Raw genomic sequence first — 16025 nt, forward strand, 5'->3', positions numbered from 1 at the left:
TGTTTTAGTGTTGATGATGAATAGAGACAAATGCTTAATGCTTAATTAAAAGGGGCCCTTGGGGAGATGGAAGAGTGGGGCCAGAGTGTCAGCTACTTCACTGGTATCTCTCTTCCTGTTCCTCTTCCTTTAGTATCCTATCTTTTCCAGGAAGCCTACCTATGACTTTATTCAAATTAAATAAGATTTAATGCTGTTCATTCTCCTTAGAAATTATAATGCTATTGCTAACATTAGTTTGTGTAAATGGCATCTTGGGTAGATGATTTATACTATGGTGCATGGCAGAAGTCTCCAGTACATTTGCACCAATGATCATAATATGAAGGAGAAAAACATCAAGTGAATTTTGCAACCACCCTTGGGAATGCACTGTTTGCATAAGAGCTTAATCATTTTAAACTGTGTTTAATGTGATGAAAACAGACACTTTCATCCAAGTTCACCTTATTTAAAAATGTTCCAAAACTCTAGAATCTTGTTGAAAAACTAGAACAAAATTTTTCAGCTGAATATTTTTTTTAAAAAAATAAGTTATATAATCAGCTATTTGTATACGACAGCGTTAAACAGATTTTGAGGCAAGCCAGAGTTCATTACTTCTCAGGGCCAAAATATTGATGGTGTTTAATGTGTACATTTGGAGCATCTAAACTTTCTTGTTCATAGAAACTAAGTGCTTGTAAACAACTAGTCATGGACAAGTATGAAATGTACATGCTGTTTCTTTATTTGTTTCTGTAGTATCTTTATTTGTTTCTGTAGTAACTGCCTTACTTTTGTATGATGTTAAAGTTGCCTTCTAATAAAATGTAATTTTATTAGCTGTTAGTGCAGAACTTCGGGATAGAATTACTGGGCCAATTCAGCAGAATAAAGAAAAGGGTCCTCATATGCTCCAAGCAGCATGAGCTTGTAAAACCATTGCATAAAGCTATCATTTCTGATAACCTTTATTTTAATACTTAATCTAATAACATGTTAAGAATTGTTCTGGAAGCAATCGAGCAAGTATCAAGATTCCTTTTTTACAGTTGATCATGAAAAAAAGAATAAAAACTTTCCTTATTTTGAACCTGCAGAGTTGGGTAGGAACAATAATGACAATAATTGTGAATTACTGTGTATCAATCTATCTAATACTGTGTATTAGAAAGAAAATAGTGGATTAAAGAATAATGTGGATTAAATACAGATTTTTAAAAAATAAGCTGTTGAAGTAGGAATATTTTCATTAATTTACTAGAAAAATATTATCTGCATTAAAACTATCACTTCCGGACTATTCAAATGGGCAGATAATAGAATCTATTTTATGCAGCAAAAATAACACGTTCAATTATATGAAAGTAATGTTCTTGAATCTGCTCCCTAAAGAGTGACAAAAAACTTATTTTAATATTGATTGAGAAAAAATTATGAAAAATTGTTGAAAAATTAAGCATGAAATGGTTTACAATACATATAAAATATACATTTAAAAAGTCTAGTTTATTGGGTGGGCAGATTTATAAAGACACCGCCCCCCCCCCCCCCAAGATTTAGGTGGTCCAATGAATAGTTAGCTTCTGACTCTGGGCTACGGCAGATTTGACAGGAAATGACAGAAATGACCCTAGCCTGGAAATGTCTGTTAAAACAGATGTAGGACCTTGATATGTTTAGGTAGTCTTTTTTTTGGTTTGCTGCCACAGCTTCTGGGTGTCAGAACAAAGGCATTTATTAGCTCTTGGAATCCTCAGTTGTTCTAGGTTCACACAGTGTCTAATCTGCTGCTATATTGGAGATTCAGAAGGAGAATTCAGTATTCTTACAAGTCACATCAGCTTTTCCTTGTAACCTGTTCCATCTTATGACCTCCCTTTTTCACTTTGTTCCAGTTACCCAGGGCTGCTAGTGGTACCTCAGTCCGTGCAGGACAGCAGCCTGCAGAGAGTAGCTCGCTGCTATCGACACAATCGCTTGCCAGTGGTCTGTTGGAAAAACTCAAAAACAAGTACATTCTTGCTTCGAGCTGGTGGTTTCCATGGTAAAGGAGTTGTTGGACTTTTCAAATCACAAAATACACAAACATCAGGTGAGGTTATGTTTCATATGAAGGATCTCGTAGAAGGGGAAGGTGTTTATATCATTGGTTTTTATGATTTTGCTCCAGTCTCTAAACTAATACCTTAAGGCAGCTTTCTCCAACCAAGTGCCTCCAGATGTTCTGGACTTTACCTCCACACAGACAAAATATAGTGGTGGTTGAAGTCCAATGCATTTGGAGGAAAGCAGATTGGGGAAAATTATCTTGGTGTATCATGTAGCATGGGACTTAGTCTAATAAATGCAAAGTTATTAAGGTACCATCTTTTTATAACTTTTAGTGAATAAGAGAAAAATACTTATGTTCACACGTGCTTGAGCTTTATGCCTGTTCCACTATGTCATATGAACAGAAGATAGAAATGTTGCCCAGCTAAATCCACAGTATCACATACAGAATATTTCTTACTCATTAGGATTCTGATTTGACACTCCCCTGGACAACTCCACCCCACCCCACCCCACCCCACCTCCCTATACAAATGTGAGCGTTTGCTAGGCAGTGAACTAAAATGGAAATCTGTACTCGTTTTATGAGGTAAGAGTGGGAATATGGTTTATTCTGTGCTTTGGTAACCAATTAGTATTAATAGCCTGCTTGAAAAAACTTGCCCTGTGGAATTTTTGGAGACAGTAGTAGATAAAATAATTAATAGTTATGTGCAAATTACATAAGCCATGAATCATTCAAGAGTTTAAGATGTGAATAGATTTTAATTGCTTAAATACCTCAGCATAATCCTGAGAATGGTATACTGCTTTGTGTGAGTTTATGCATAGAATATTTCTACACAATAAAAGAAAATTCTTCCATGTCAGTAATCTACAAAACATTGCTGTTCAGCTTTTGTGGGTATGTCTATGTATCTACTTTCAAGTGTTTAACTGCAAGAATTGAGCAATTTGAAAAAATGTACCACCAAGAACTTTGGATTTGCCCCAAGAGCAAACCAGCCCAAAAGTCATTGGTTGCATAAGCCAAACTATATGCAAACAGAAACTGTTCTTTCTTGTCATTATCTGGAAAAACTAAAATATGCCTCTCTGTTCCTTGTACATATCTAAGTGGCTATATTTTGGAGCTTTTAATGGCCAAATACTATATATACACACACACATACACCTTTTCTTTCATATATATATGAAAGAAAAGGTGCACGTTTCTGTTTTCAGGAATTATTTCTTAAAGACTTATCGAGGTATCTTTCTATAATTTATTATAGTATCTCCACAACAACCTAATGCAGTTGGGTTAATTTTTTAAAAAATTAAGTAGGCAGCCAAGTGCAGGGCTAGAGACACCTAAATACAACAGTGAGAAACAAAATCCTGTTGTTGCTGGTGCATTCTGAGATCCTCCCCATTTTCCCTCTTCCCCTTTGTCTTCCAGACAGTGCTCATTTGAGAAGTGCAAGGACTCAAGCCTATCTGGAATTCCTAGCCTTTTTCTTGGGAGCCCTTTATCCAATGAGTGACTACTGGTTGTGATTACTCAATGGTTTCTTGCTGCTCCTTCAGATCTTCCAGAGCATGAAGCCTAAAATTGAAAGAGGTTCTGGAACTGTTTTCTGATTCAAACTGAGTCTTGCTTGTTTGGTGCAACAATATATACAGGGCTCAGAAACGCATGGAAAGTTTGGGGAGAAAAAGGAGTGAGGGATGAAACTGAAAAGCAAGAAGTATAAAAAGTGAATAATAGGGTAAGAAAAATTAGGAAGAAAATGCTGAATAGAAATAAGGATTGAAAGAAGAGGCAGGCATGTTGTACGCAGACAATGGTGAATGTTGGAAGAACAAAAACCTGGATTAATTATCTTTTTAGGCACTATTTGCCAAGTTCAGGTTGCCTGGATGTTTGCACCTCTACTGAGATATGGTCATTTATTTTCTGAAATTTGCTGCATAGAGGACTGTTTCAGAGTTGCATTTGATATAGGTGTGTTTTGAAAATGATTAGGTAGTGCTTCAGACCTCATATGAGCCCAGGTCCTCTCTGCTATTTAGTAAAGCATTCCCTCTTTTTCCAGGCTTCTGCATAAACCTGAAAAAAAGGTGTGGCTGCTTTCTAAGTTAATTGAATCAATTCCTTAAAACAGCTACATCTTTTTTTTTCCCAGGCTTGCACAAAAGCCCTCCAAAAGAGAGTTTCTTTAATAAACAGCAGAGAGATGCTGTGCTTATATGAGTCCAAAGCATTTCTTCTGAATCATTTTCAGAGCATGCACAGCCCTGTTATTCATACTCATATGAGTAGGCCAGTGGGAGAACAATATAAGGGTTAGCAGAAAATGTTCATGTATCCATAAACATTATACCTACTGAGGTGGTCAAGATATATTCATAAAGAAATTTTAGAAGCAACACTCTTCATTAATTATTATGTTCCGATTTCATCTGCAGGCAGAACAATTAACAGTGAAATGGCCTCGTTGTATTACTTTCACAGTGATAGATGTTTGTATGTCTTACTCATATTGAAGGATAGGAATTTATATTGTAGGTAGTTCTTATTTATTCAAAATTATTTTTAATTTGGATGGTTATATTTATGTTATCTGCTCAGAATCATAAGCGCAGATTTCAGATCACTAAATAAACCCATCCATTGGATGCTGTTTTCATTTTAGGGAAGTGAAATGTACTGTACAAACCAAGGGTATAATCTGTTTCCTGCATTTGTTTGCATAGCTCCTACATCACTTGAATCATCAAGCAGCATAGAACAAGAAAAATACCTTCAAGCCTTATTGAACGCAATTTCTGTCCATTGCAAATTGAACGGCAATAATACTCTCACCATCAGACCAACAATTGCTTTATCTCCAGGTAATATTGTCCTTTTGGACAGCTGTGTAAAATCCAACATTTGAACAGAAACCTTTATGTTTATAATGAACGTTCTTCTAATTTGATTTCCGTATTATAATCTCTCATTGCCTTAATGAATCATTGCCCAGGTAGCTGATTTGTCTCTGGAATTTTTGCAAATATGTTTTTCATATAAATAGCAGATTACAAAAGTAAAATACCTTGAACAAGTAAAATTGCTAGCTAGTGAAAATCTGTGTCACATATGTGAAAAAATGTACAATGCTTTAGATCTAACTATTAGAAATTTACAAGCAATCTGGAATGCTTAACATAGTTTTAGCAACATGCTTATGAATATGTCTTGAAGGTAAAAGGTTAAAATGTGATATGCTTTTTGTGGAGTAGGTCTGGATAAAGCCATTAAGAAATGCATTAATATTCTATTTCAGTTGTCATGTGATGAAACCTGTAGGGTTCATACAAAGGTAAAGCTGCTGTTTTAGATACAGGAGCATGCAACTTGCCAAGTTTGTCCATTTGGCTTAATCAGTTGGTGAAATCAAGTGTATCTAAATTCTGGCTTTTTCATAACATAACCCGGTCACCAATTGTGCATGCCTTGCTTCATTTGTTGTTAAATACTTTGATTGTGTTAGCCATGCCTAACTTTCTGTGATGCTGCAAATGTATACTTGCTATTTCTAATTATGTGCAATGTCTCTTAAATGTGGAAAAGTGGCAGCAGCTAGATAAATGAACCATTCAAAGAACATTTCTATATATGTGTCATTGTTGTTTTCAAATATAGGGTTCAAGTCAGAATAATATATAGGTAATGTCAACTTGAATGATATTCTACTTTTAATCTCTCCATTCTTTTTGACTGACTTTAGGCACTGAAAGGAGGGCTTCAAGAATGTCTACTGTGTTTAAGCAGGTAGTGCCAGGACATTTGGATGTAAATCTATCCAATAGCTTTGCTCGAGGAGGTTAGTAAGACTAGCTCAAAGCCTATCCGTGGATGTAAGGGTTATTCTTTCACTTTGCCTCACTTGATTATATTATACACCACATGAAAGATAACTAGTCTATCACCATTATAAAAAAATTGCCTGATCTGCATATCGAAACAAAAATATGCATTTTGAAAGAGATTGCACATGCAAATGAGTATGCATATAGTTCTTGTGATTGGGGTTTTTTTGTATTCAGCAATGAGGATTGGGTAACAATTATGTTTTCTAGATTGCAACTATGGACATTTTAACAGATGGGAGATGCCATCAAGAACATCTTTTAGGTGGGATTCTAGGCCGGCCGCCTGTCATAACATTTATTCATTTATTACTTATACATTCATTTCTTTGAATTTTTTGCTCAACACAATTAACAGACTCAACACATAAACCACACAATCAGTGACAGCAGCAGTGATTTGACAAGTTGGTAGGACCACATACACAGAATATGAAACTACATATGGAACGCAGTGTTTTCTCTTCATAGAATAGGGTAGCTGTAGCTTCACGGCTTCCAGCAGCTGTTCTTTTCTACACAGTCACAAATGAGGAGCATTAGAGTAATAATTTTAATTACCTCAACCACTCAGACGTTCAATCAAGATGTTTAATACTGAAACACCTTTTATATATCAGTATTAATACTGCATATTAAAATGAGAATGTCTATCCCACTACAGAATTATTAAATAAAAATAATAAAATATTAAATTAGAATGAACTTTTCTTCTAAGCATTGCTTTTAAATAGCTGATTGTTGTATTGATAGCACAGCCGCTCCAGATTCTTATGAAGCTGAGGACTATGTAATCAACACTGCATTTTAGTAAAATAATAGGATCCTCTGTACCTAATGATGCCCTTCAAAATTGCAAGAGTATGCTTTTAAAAAAAATTAATGTGATAATTTAAAATGACCCCAATTTGACTGGGCAAAAGATACATTTAAATTGAAAGTAATTTCTGCCTACATAATTCACTATGTGTGATCATATTTTAATAATGAATAGTTTAGAAACTAATGGAAGTAATACTTTTTTTTTTTTTGTCTGCACTCAGTCATTACTGATTTTACAGTATGACAATACTGTAAAAGAATTTGTAATTTATTACGTGTGGTAGATTAAGAGTGACGGCAGACAATAGGCTTATCAAGTGAAAGGTTTTACTTGTTAAGACTGACACTTAAAGAACAAAATGCCTCCAAATTTGCAGTTTGTTTTTATTCTTAGAATTAAACTGAGCTCAAAATTATGGGTTTTTTGCACAAATCAAAATTGGCTACTCTGGTTTCCTTCATTTCAGATACCTAATTTAGAAAGCAATAGCTGTTTTTGTTGTTGCTATTGATAGAAGTTAAAAATATTTGCTCATCTACTGCAACTTACCTAGGAATATGCCAGTAGATTCCTATCTACTTTATATAACAAATTAGGGAGAGTGCTGAATTTGGAAGTCAGAATTCTTGAATTTAGGATAGATTAGGTGTAATGGTGAGGATTGGCTATAGCAGTACTCTAATAAGTGAATCAGCCTGAGAAGGGTTAGTGAGTTACTAGTAGAGTAGAATTATTGATTGGATATGTTTGCACTAGTTCCTTTGAAGACCAGTCACCACATTGGTTGGAATGCATATGATGGCATAAAAGAGAGTCAGACACATCCTATTGGAAGAATGTAGTTGCTGGGAAAGGTCATCAAAAGCTACCCTAGGTTTATTCTGTGACCAGTCCAAAAAACATTTAGGCTGCCCCACAGAGTAGCAAATTAAGTCTAAGGTAATCATTTTCCTTCCATATAATTCTTAAGTAATTTCTCTCCCAGTCATTGCTCTCATAATATGTTGACTAGATTTGATATGATAATGAAGCTTGATAGGGGTAGAACCAAAATATATTCACTTTCTTCTCCTTTTACATGACAACAGTTTATCTCCATAATGCAAGGAGTATCAAAGAGAAGCACTTTACTGTAACTATACCTGTGAATTCAGCCTCATTTTTAATTTAGAAACTTTTTGGCAACATTTTTGTATTTTGGAATGAATTTTTTTCAAAGTATTCATTACAGTATTACTCAATATTTATTTGTACTCTTACTTTCAGAAGAATAAGTACATTTCCAGACTCTATAATGCACATTTCATTATTGAACTGAAAGTACTCTGTTTATTGGAAATCTCAGGGGAAAAAATCAGAACCATAAACAGGGAAGCTCTATTTAGAGTGATTACAACTATCAGCATAAAGTGCAATTAAATGTTATGTGAATATTCTTGATCGATGTAATATCCATGTCAGTTGATTCCAATTGCCATTTGGCATGAATGAAAGGTAGCTATTTTTAACATATTCTCTGCCCTGATTAGAAAGAGTACAAAAACAGGGGAAAAAATGCCTTACTTGGTGGGAGCTTCATATAGAACTACCTTCTCGATCAGTCTTAAACGCTGCCTTTATTTTTTAACATTATGCCCATAATTAAGAGAGTAGAATTCTGCCACCCCTTCCCTTATGAAGACATTAGTAAGACTACCAGATTCCAAAGTTTATGTGAACAAATAACTGTATTTAGGAATACGGATTACTAAAAATAGAGTCTTTGGCTTGGGTTTGAATTACAGGGTACTTAATCAGGTATATGAAACAATGTTTAGCGTCCAGGTTAACTTTTGGCCATCTAAATATTTATTAAATTGTAATGTCGGTGGAATAGAATGTTTCAAGAGGAATAACGTCCCTTGTTGCTCTCAAATTATTTAATGCTTTTTTTAGAAAAATTTTAGAAAATTTTAGAAATTTTAGAAAAATTTAGAATCAAAGCTAAAATGCTTTTCCTTAAGAATCAGAAGTCATTTCGATAGATTTCTATTTAAATATACATTTCCATTATTCAGAATGATTTAATTAGTTTAATTCCATAAGACTAGATCTTATGTTTAATAGTCAGTGTACCAGTGCTGCAGGATAGGCTCAGCCAAAACCAAAATCTTGCATGTTAATAATTTGACTGCACAAACACATGCTTTGCCTGGTGCTTGAGATACAGAGATACAGAGATATGTTTCTTTGGTCTTTCACCCTGCATTAATTTTATGCTTCTATCAATAAAAAGAAAAAATAGTGATAAGTTGTGCTAAGCATTTTTAAGCTGATACATTTTTCCTACTCAGGATTACTTTTCACAGTGGACATGGTTCCACTTGGTATAATTCACTGGCACATGGCTGTTATGCATGTCTGCAGTTACTTCAGTGGCCATAAATATTATCCTATATGACAACTGATCTACACTTTTTTTTCCTTGCAGCTTGATTTACAGATTGAATCCTTGATGCTAGCTGTTAAAGCTCAAATGTTACAAGCAATTATTTTTATCATAATCAAAAAAGTAGAAATATTCAAGTAACCTTTTTCTTCTTTCCTGTTCAATTTGCTGTGACTGTTTCATTGCAATGTCTGTCCCATTGCTTTTCCTTTTCCTCCTGTCCTTACTGATACCTGCCAGTGCTTGGGTACAGGGATAAATGTTTCATACATTCAAATTCTAAATCAGGAAGAGTCTATCAGGGTACTGTACTGTTTGCACTAATACCAAATTTTACCATCTCCTTTATTATGCATATCAAAGCACATTGAAGAAACTATGTTGGTTTGCTTAGGTATGAAATATCCTTGCCAGGACATCTTCTTGCTATAGAGTGATTTGTAGATCATAAGCAATATATTTATTGCAAAAAGGATGGAATTATAATCAGATCACTTACTGAAAAGCTAAATCATGAAGAAATTTGGTTACATAAGTAACGAGCATTCTTGCTCAAGTAATTTCTAATGGTTATTAAAAAGGGAATAATGTCTAAACTATAAGAGAAAATAGTGTGTATATAACCATTAGCTTGTTTTAAATATTCTCTTATTAAATCTCATTATTATTAAATTATTATTAATAAATCTCTCTTATACCAGAGATTTGAAAATAGATATCTATATGTCCTGTAATCACTGTAACCCATCGCTGGCTAGTGTGCTAATCTGCATGTGCTTTTCAATTTGCAATCATTGCTTTTTATGTGGTGCAAGCTATAATCAAGCCCTGCTTTTAACAATGGCAAAAAAAAAAAAAAAAAAAAGGAAGTTGTTGCTTTATTCTGGACTTCTTTCAATTTCTATTTTTTTTAAAAAGTGTATAACATAATCATTTTATCAGTTAATGCTTTGAATCTTGAATGGCAACTGATTATTTAATTATTTATAAATAATAATATGAAAACCTGTTTCCAGGTGAAAGACTGTACACAGATTGCTTTATTTCAGAGACTACTTTAAACAATAGTTTACCACATTCAGTTTCCTGAGGAATCATTTCTGTTTTCTGTGACTAAAAGTCAGTAGGCTGGCTTTGTATATAGGTAAATAAATCCCTATCAGCAATGTTTGTGTAGCAACACTTTGTTTCTTTTTAAACATGTCTATTACTATAATACAGTTTCTCAGTAATACTAATCAGTTGATCTGGAATTCTCAGTTGAATTATTACTTTTGTTAATAAACCCATAGAGAGCAATGGCCCTGAAATCAAACATGACAAGACTCATCTTTTAATATACTTGCTGTCCTCAAAAAGCATGTTATTTCACATGACAGTTTCCTAGGGCCACAAGAGCTGAAGAACCATTAATGGGAAAGAATAGAATCCGATTATCTCTGTTGCATATAGTGACCATCTGCACTGTAGTTGTAGCATACTTTTGCCATCAACTAGATTGCTCAGATCACATGATTAATTTCAATCTCAGTGCATGAGGAATAAGAAATCACATGGCCCAAGTTCAGTGAACAAATGTTATTACTGCACCATAATAGTAATACATGAAGTGGTTTTGTAATGGCAGCCATTCTATCAACAACATATATGTCAGCAGCAGTATATTAATTAGTAACTGCTTTTTTCTGTTCTCTAATCCCAATGCAAATTAATTGTGCTTGTAGGTAATGTGACTGCACCATGTCTATAGCTAGCTGAATATACAGAAAGGTTGGTACATAAAGTATTCATTATGAGGTGGTTTGACCATGATTATTATGGTAAATCATGGTTATCAATTCAGAGCAGGTGTGCTATGTTTAACATGATTGATTGTAATAGAGATGCAAATGTATTTTGAAGTAGTATGTACATATGGATGCTTAGTGAATAGGACATTTACAACTGCCCAGAGTTATTGGTAGTCAGGCAGCATATAAATTTAATAAATAAATAGCCCATGTGTGTGAAAATATAAAATATTTCATTACATTTTCAATTTTTATGAAGGTGTGTGGGCAAGTCTTCGTTCTAGTGGTCGATTTATCAGCACTCAAATGCCATTCCTTGATGTGGGTGCAAGATTAGCAGGAAAAGATGGTTCACCTTCATATGCCAGCAGCAGTGCCTACTTTCAGAACCGACTCCTCAAGCGACAAGCTGCTCTTTACATATTTGGAGAAAAATCTCAACTCAGAGTATGTCTGTTTTCCATATATACTTCTAGGCTTTGAGTGGAATGATATTAAGAATTGTTTGTAACTGGAATGCAACACAGCAGAGAACTGTGCACATTGAAGCACTCTTGGTTTCAGTAAGTCTTAAGTCTCATGATTATGTTGGGCTGCAATTGAAACAGCACAGGCACAGGCATTCTGTCCTTTCAGAGCCCTTCGAGAGGTGCTCAGTGACATTATTAGAAGCAGCAAAACCATGTGGGTCAATTTTGGGGGATTGTAGTGAGAAAGGGAGCTGGAAGCCACTGGGAAGCATTCCTGAAACCCTCCCCAAAGGCCTAAAATGGTATCACCAAAGCTTGGCAATCCAGTCTGGAGGTGCTGGAGAGTACAAGAATAGAATGCTGGAACTTTCATGTGGCTTGTGGATCTCAGATTGCCCACCCCTGCACTAGGATTTAATGTGTGCAAGCTGTCCCCCATGACACAGTGACCACTGAGACCAACAAGTTGAACTTGATATCTAGAACCTAACAATGTAAAATGAAATTTCATTATTAGTTTTAATTCAGCTATTTTACTGTCTTTTAAAATTAAAAGCTATTTGTCACGGACCATTCTTTTCAGTGGGATGGATGTTCAGTTGAGTGTCCATCCATATTTTGGCATAACTAATCACACAAATATCATTTTTATATATGACTGGAAGGTCTGAGTATGATTCTATTTACTTAGTCCTGTACACTGATCTATTTATTCATGTATTTATTCATTTAACTTATTTCATAATTGCATTTTAGGACTGTGATTTTCACAAGGGAGCTTGTGACACAAAATGGTAAATTCAGTGCCAAATTTTAAAAGTACCTTAAGTATAAACCATTATTAAATAAGCCACTTCAAGTAAAATACAGTCAAATATATAACAGCAGCAAATACCATAACACCTTTTTTTAATTAAAAGCTAGAGAAAATAAATGTGCTTTAAAGTGTTTTAAATGCAATTAAAATTGGAGCCAGCCTTATGGGTGGGAATTGCAGGCCATGATTGAAAAGACCCCCAACCAAAGTGGTCATGCCACTCAATCCTTTACAAATCTTAGCAGTGATTTTAAAGCACAGGTTGGTTTTCGTCCAATCAACCAACTTGAATCCAAACCATATAAATTATACATAGTATTAACACTATGCTCAGCAAAATATTCCTGAAACATGTACAGTGGTGTCCTAATAAAGTCACATAAACTGAGGAATTCAGGAACCCCCAAAATTTGAATAGTGCATTATATTCAATAATATCAGCTATAATCTTCTCTCCTAGTATCCAAAACCCCTTTCCTAGGCTATCATAGAAGGGAATAGTCCAAAAATGTGGACTTTTCATTACCATCTTTCATGTTATTCTATTAGATTCTAGGGGGAGAAAAAAGCTACAATCTGCATTACAAATAATGTTGTACTTTTGGTACAAGAATCTGTGTAATATTAAAAATAGATGTCGTTTCATCACATTATAGCAAAACAGATCAAAAAGAGAAGTTGTAGGTGGTGAGGTCATTTGAGCTATGCAGCCAAAAAACAAATACAAGGAAAGTTATGTAAGAGTTATACGTTATACATAGTAAGTCATGTCATTTCAGGTCTCAGAAAAAACGTTAAGTTCTTCCAAAAAAATGGGGTAGCAAAACTAAATCCCTTAATAAATATTTTAAGTGTACTTTTAAAATGAATAGCACAAATAAATGCCTTCTTTGTCCACAGGGCTTCAAACTTGATTTTGCTTTAAATTGTGAATTTGTTCCAGTTGAATTCAGTGACATCCGGCAAGTGAAAACTAGTTTTAAAAGACTCATGAGTGCTTGTGTTCCTAGCAATATTCCAGCAGATTCTGAAATAACATTCCTTAAAGCTCTTGGAGAGTCTGAATGGTTCCCACAGGTAAAGTGATATGGGGCAGTCATAAATGCATGTGATTTCTGAGGCAAAACCAAGTCTATTTTGATTCTGTAAAAAAAAAAAAAAATCCTTTCGTCTTTTTTTTTCTACCTTAAATGAAATCTGCTGTATTTTTATGGAGACAAACATCATTCAGGGAGTATTTATAATGGCAAAATAAATTTAACCACTGGGGCACTCACTTAATCAAAATCAGCCATAAAAATGTTGTATTTGGCTATAATGATTTAAATCTTCTCTTGAAGTCAATTTCCATTTTCTGTTGCTTTTAACAAAAGAAATTCAGTTTAAGAAAATATTACGAGACTGTCCGTGTAATAAAGGCCTCATCACTTTATTGTTTGTTAATTCAAGATTATGGCACAAATGTACTGAAATTAAATAGAGTTTTTCTTGATGATATTTTGTATCTAAATGTTTTAAGGTGGCTTTACTTGCTTCAATGTGATCTGATATCCAATCTAGATTACAAGTGTTATTTAGGTAATTAGCCAGTCGTTTATTTTTTAAAAGTCATTGACATTGCATTGAATGATATTGTGGAGTTTAATTCTTAGAATCTTTATTATTCTATCATGTTTTTAACTGTGGAAGCTATAATAAAACATGTAACATATCACAATATAGTTTAAGAGCCAATTGGACTTGAAAAACTTATGAATGAATTGTGCATCAAAAGAGAACTGCACCTAGCTAATTTTGGCTGATCTCAGAAAAACTAAGCGATGCCAGATCTGGTTAATACTTGAATGGGAGACCACCAGAAAATCTAAGGTGTAAAGCTAGACTTGGAAGTGGAAAAAAAAAAAAATCCTGAAGGAAGGTAATGATCAGCCATTTTCATATTATTTCCAAGAAAACAATATGAATGTGTCCATGAAATCTTCAGGAGTTGAGCTAGTCTTAAGGCAAACTTTATCTAAAGTATTGGATATCTCTAAACTCCTTTATGATCAGTGCAAGGGTATCCATATTATTTAGGGGTGTGTAAGCATTTTTATTTAATAGGAATGAAGATGTTTCCTCTATAATCATGAAGTCTAGAACTACTAATTCAGATATGGACCTAAATGGGGGGGGGGGGGACTTCACTGTATTTAATTCTTCATTTCCTCCTTTTTGTTGTAAACTTTACAGTCTGTTAGTTCAATAAGACTTGATCAAAATTTAATATTTCCAATGGTCTTTAAAAAATATATTTTTATTAATCATTGTATTAACTATCATTCATTTTAGTAACCTGTTTCCTTTACGTTTTGTATAGCTTCACAGAATAATGCAATTGGGTGTTGTCATATCAGAGCTACTTGAGAATGGTTCTTCAGTTTTAGTTTGTCTGGAAGATGGCTGGGACATCACAGTGCAGGTCAGTTATTATTATCTGTATGATAATTAGAGCCAGCAAAGAGAGAGACTGGAGCATATTTGGACAGCAGATGTAACATGAAGGGGAAACTGATAAAAATTCCTTTTGGTGCTGCAGACAAAAGCTTTCCATTATCAAAGGGTACCAATCCCCCTTGGTGGGAGGGGATTAGCTTGATCAAAATGTTTTATACTTAAAGCTCAATTATATCCTGAACCCATTCTGAGAATACATAAAAGAGAGAGAAAGAGAGAGAGAAATGTATTTTACTTAAAACCCCATTGTTCAAAATAATGTCTTGTGAATACTTTTCTAGAGAATTTTAGCCTCATCTCTCAAATTCATTGCTCCTTTTCACAAAAGGAAATTGAAATCCAATTTCCAGAGCTGTTTTAAATAGGATGTAATAAGGCACAGAAAAAAAAATCTCTCTCATACCTTCTTAACTGCAAATATTCTTCACTTATAATTCTGTTAAAGATGTATTTCTGGTGAAAAACTAGTTTTCAGAAATTGTTATTTGTTTCTATAGAACAAGCAACAGGTAAAATTAACATGATTGTACTATTTTTAAATACAATTTTTAAAATTGCAAACAGAACTATAGAGAAATTATGTTTCATCTTTCAATTGAAAGTTTCCAAATTTCCATAAAATTCAGCAATATCCAATATCAGCTATCTTATTTTATTGTTTGAGTCTGATACTTATTATTTTCTATTATGTCTATGTCTAATTCAACCCTGGATTAACCATTAAGCAAAATAAGCATGTGCTTTGGGCACCAAGGGAAGGAGGGCACCACAGAGGATTTTCCCCTCGCTACCATGCCCTTTACTCTTTCACTGCCATGCTCAGCTTTAGTCAAATTGTTTGTAATTGTCCTTATCTGCCATATTCAACTTTAATCTGCATTGTTAAAACAAAAACATTTTCTTTGGCATGGTAAGTGACTAAAGTTTAAAAGTTTGATTTGAAGGTGTTATCACAGAACTGCTCCTGTCTGTGCTCATGTCCTCTGAAGATGCCAGTCATAGATGCTGGCGAAACATTAGGGACCAAAACTTCCAGAACACGGCCACACAGCCCGGAAGACCCACATCAGCCATGTTATCACATTTGTTTCCTTCTCATGGCGTGAGAGTTGTTGGGCTGCGCTTAGGGCATCCGTTGCCCTTAATCCTAATGCTATAGCAAGGTTAGCCCATTTTTCACTCTAAAGAATGCACTGCGGTTGTGAAGCACTCTCCAGAAAGTCTACATTTGTATCTAAATAGAAAATTCTTATGCTAATGGTATGCT

At 34.3% G+C, this 16025-nt stretch overlaps 1 protein-coding gene across 4 annotated transcripts in view; it reads left to right on the forward strand.

Annotated features, from left to right (window-relative positions):
- Window positions 1–16025, forward strand: part of SBF2 (SET binding factor 2) — a 270236-nt gene that overhangs the window by 231621 nt on the left and 22590 nt on the right. For 3 of the 4 annotated variants that reach the window (XM_088145943.1, XM_088145945.1, XM_088145946.1), the window contains 6 exons: window positions 1881–2077; window positions 4777–4914; window positions 5793–5888; window positions 11235–11422; window positions 13163–13339; window positions 14622–14723. In XM_088145943.1, coding sequence (XP_088002069.1) covers window positions 1881–2077; window positions 4777–4914; window positions 5793–5888; window positions 11235–11422; window positions 13163–13339; window positions 14622–14723 — 898 coding nt within the window. The remainder of the gene's footprint in view (window positions 1–1880; window positions 2078–4776; window positions 4915–5792; window positions 5889–11234; window positions 11423–13162; window positions 13340–14621; window positions 14724–16025) is intronic. The other variant, XM_088145944.1, reaches the window with a different exon arrangement.

The sequence above is a fragment of the Python bivittatus genome, unplaced genomic scaffold (genome assembly GCF_059951505.1).
Source record: "Python bivittatus isolate LINGU-HERP-01145 unplaced genomic scaffold, Pbiv_v1 ctg000480_np1212, whole genome shotgun sequence".
NCBI classification, from domain to species: Eukaryota; Metazoa; Chordata; class Lepidosauria; order Squamata; family Pythonidae; genus Python; species Python bivittatus.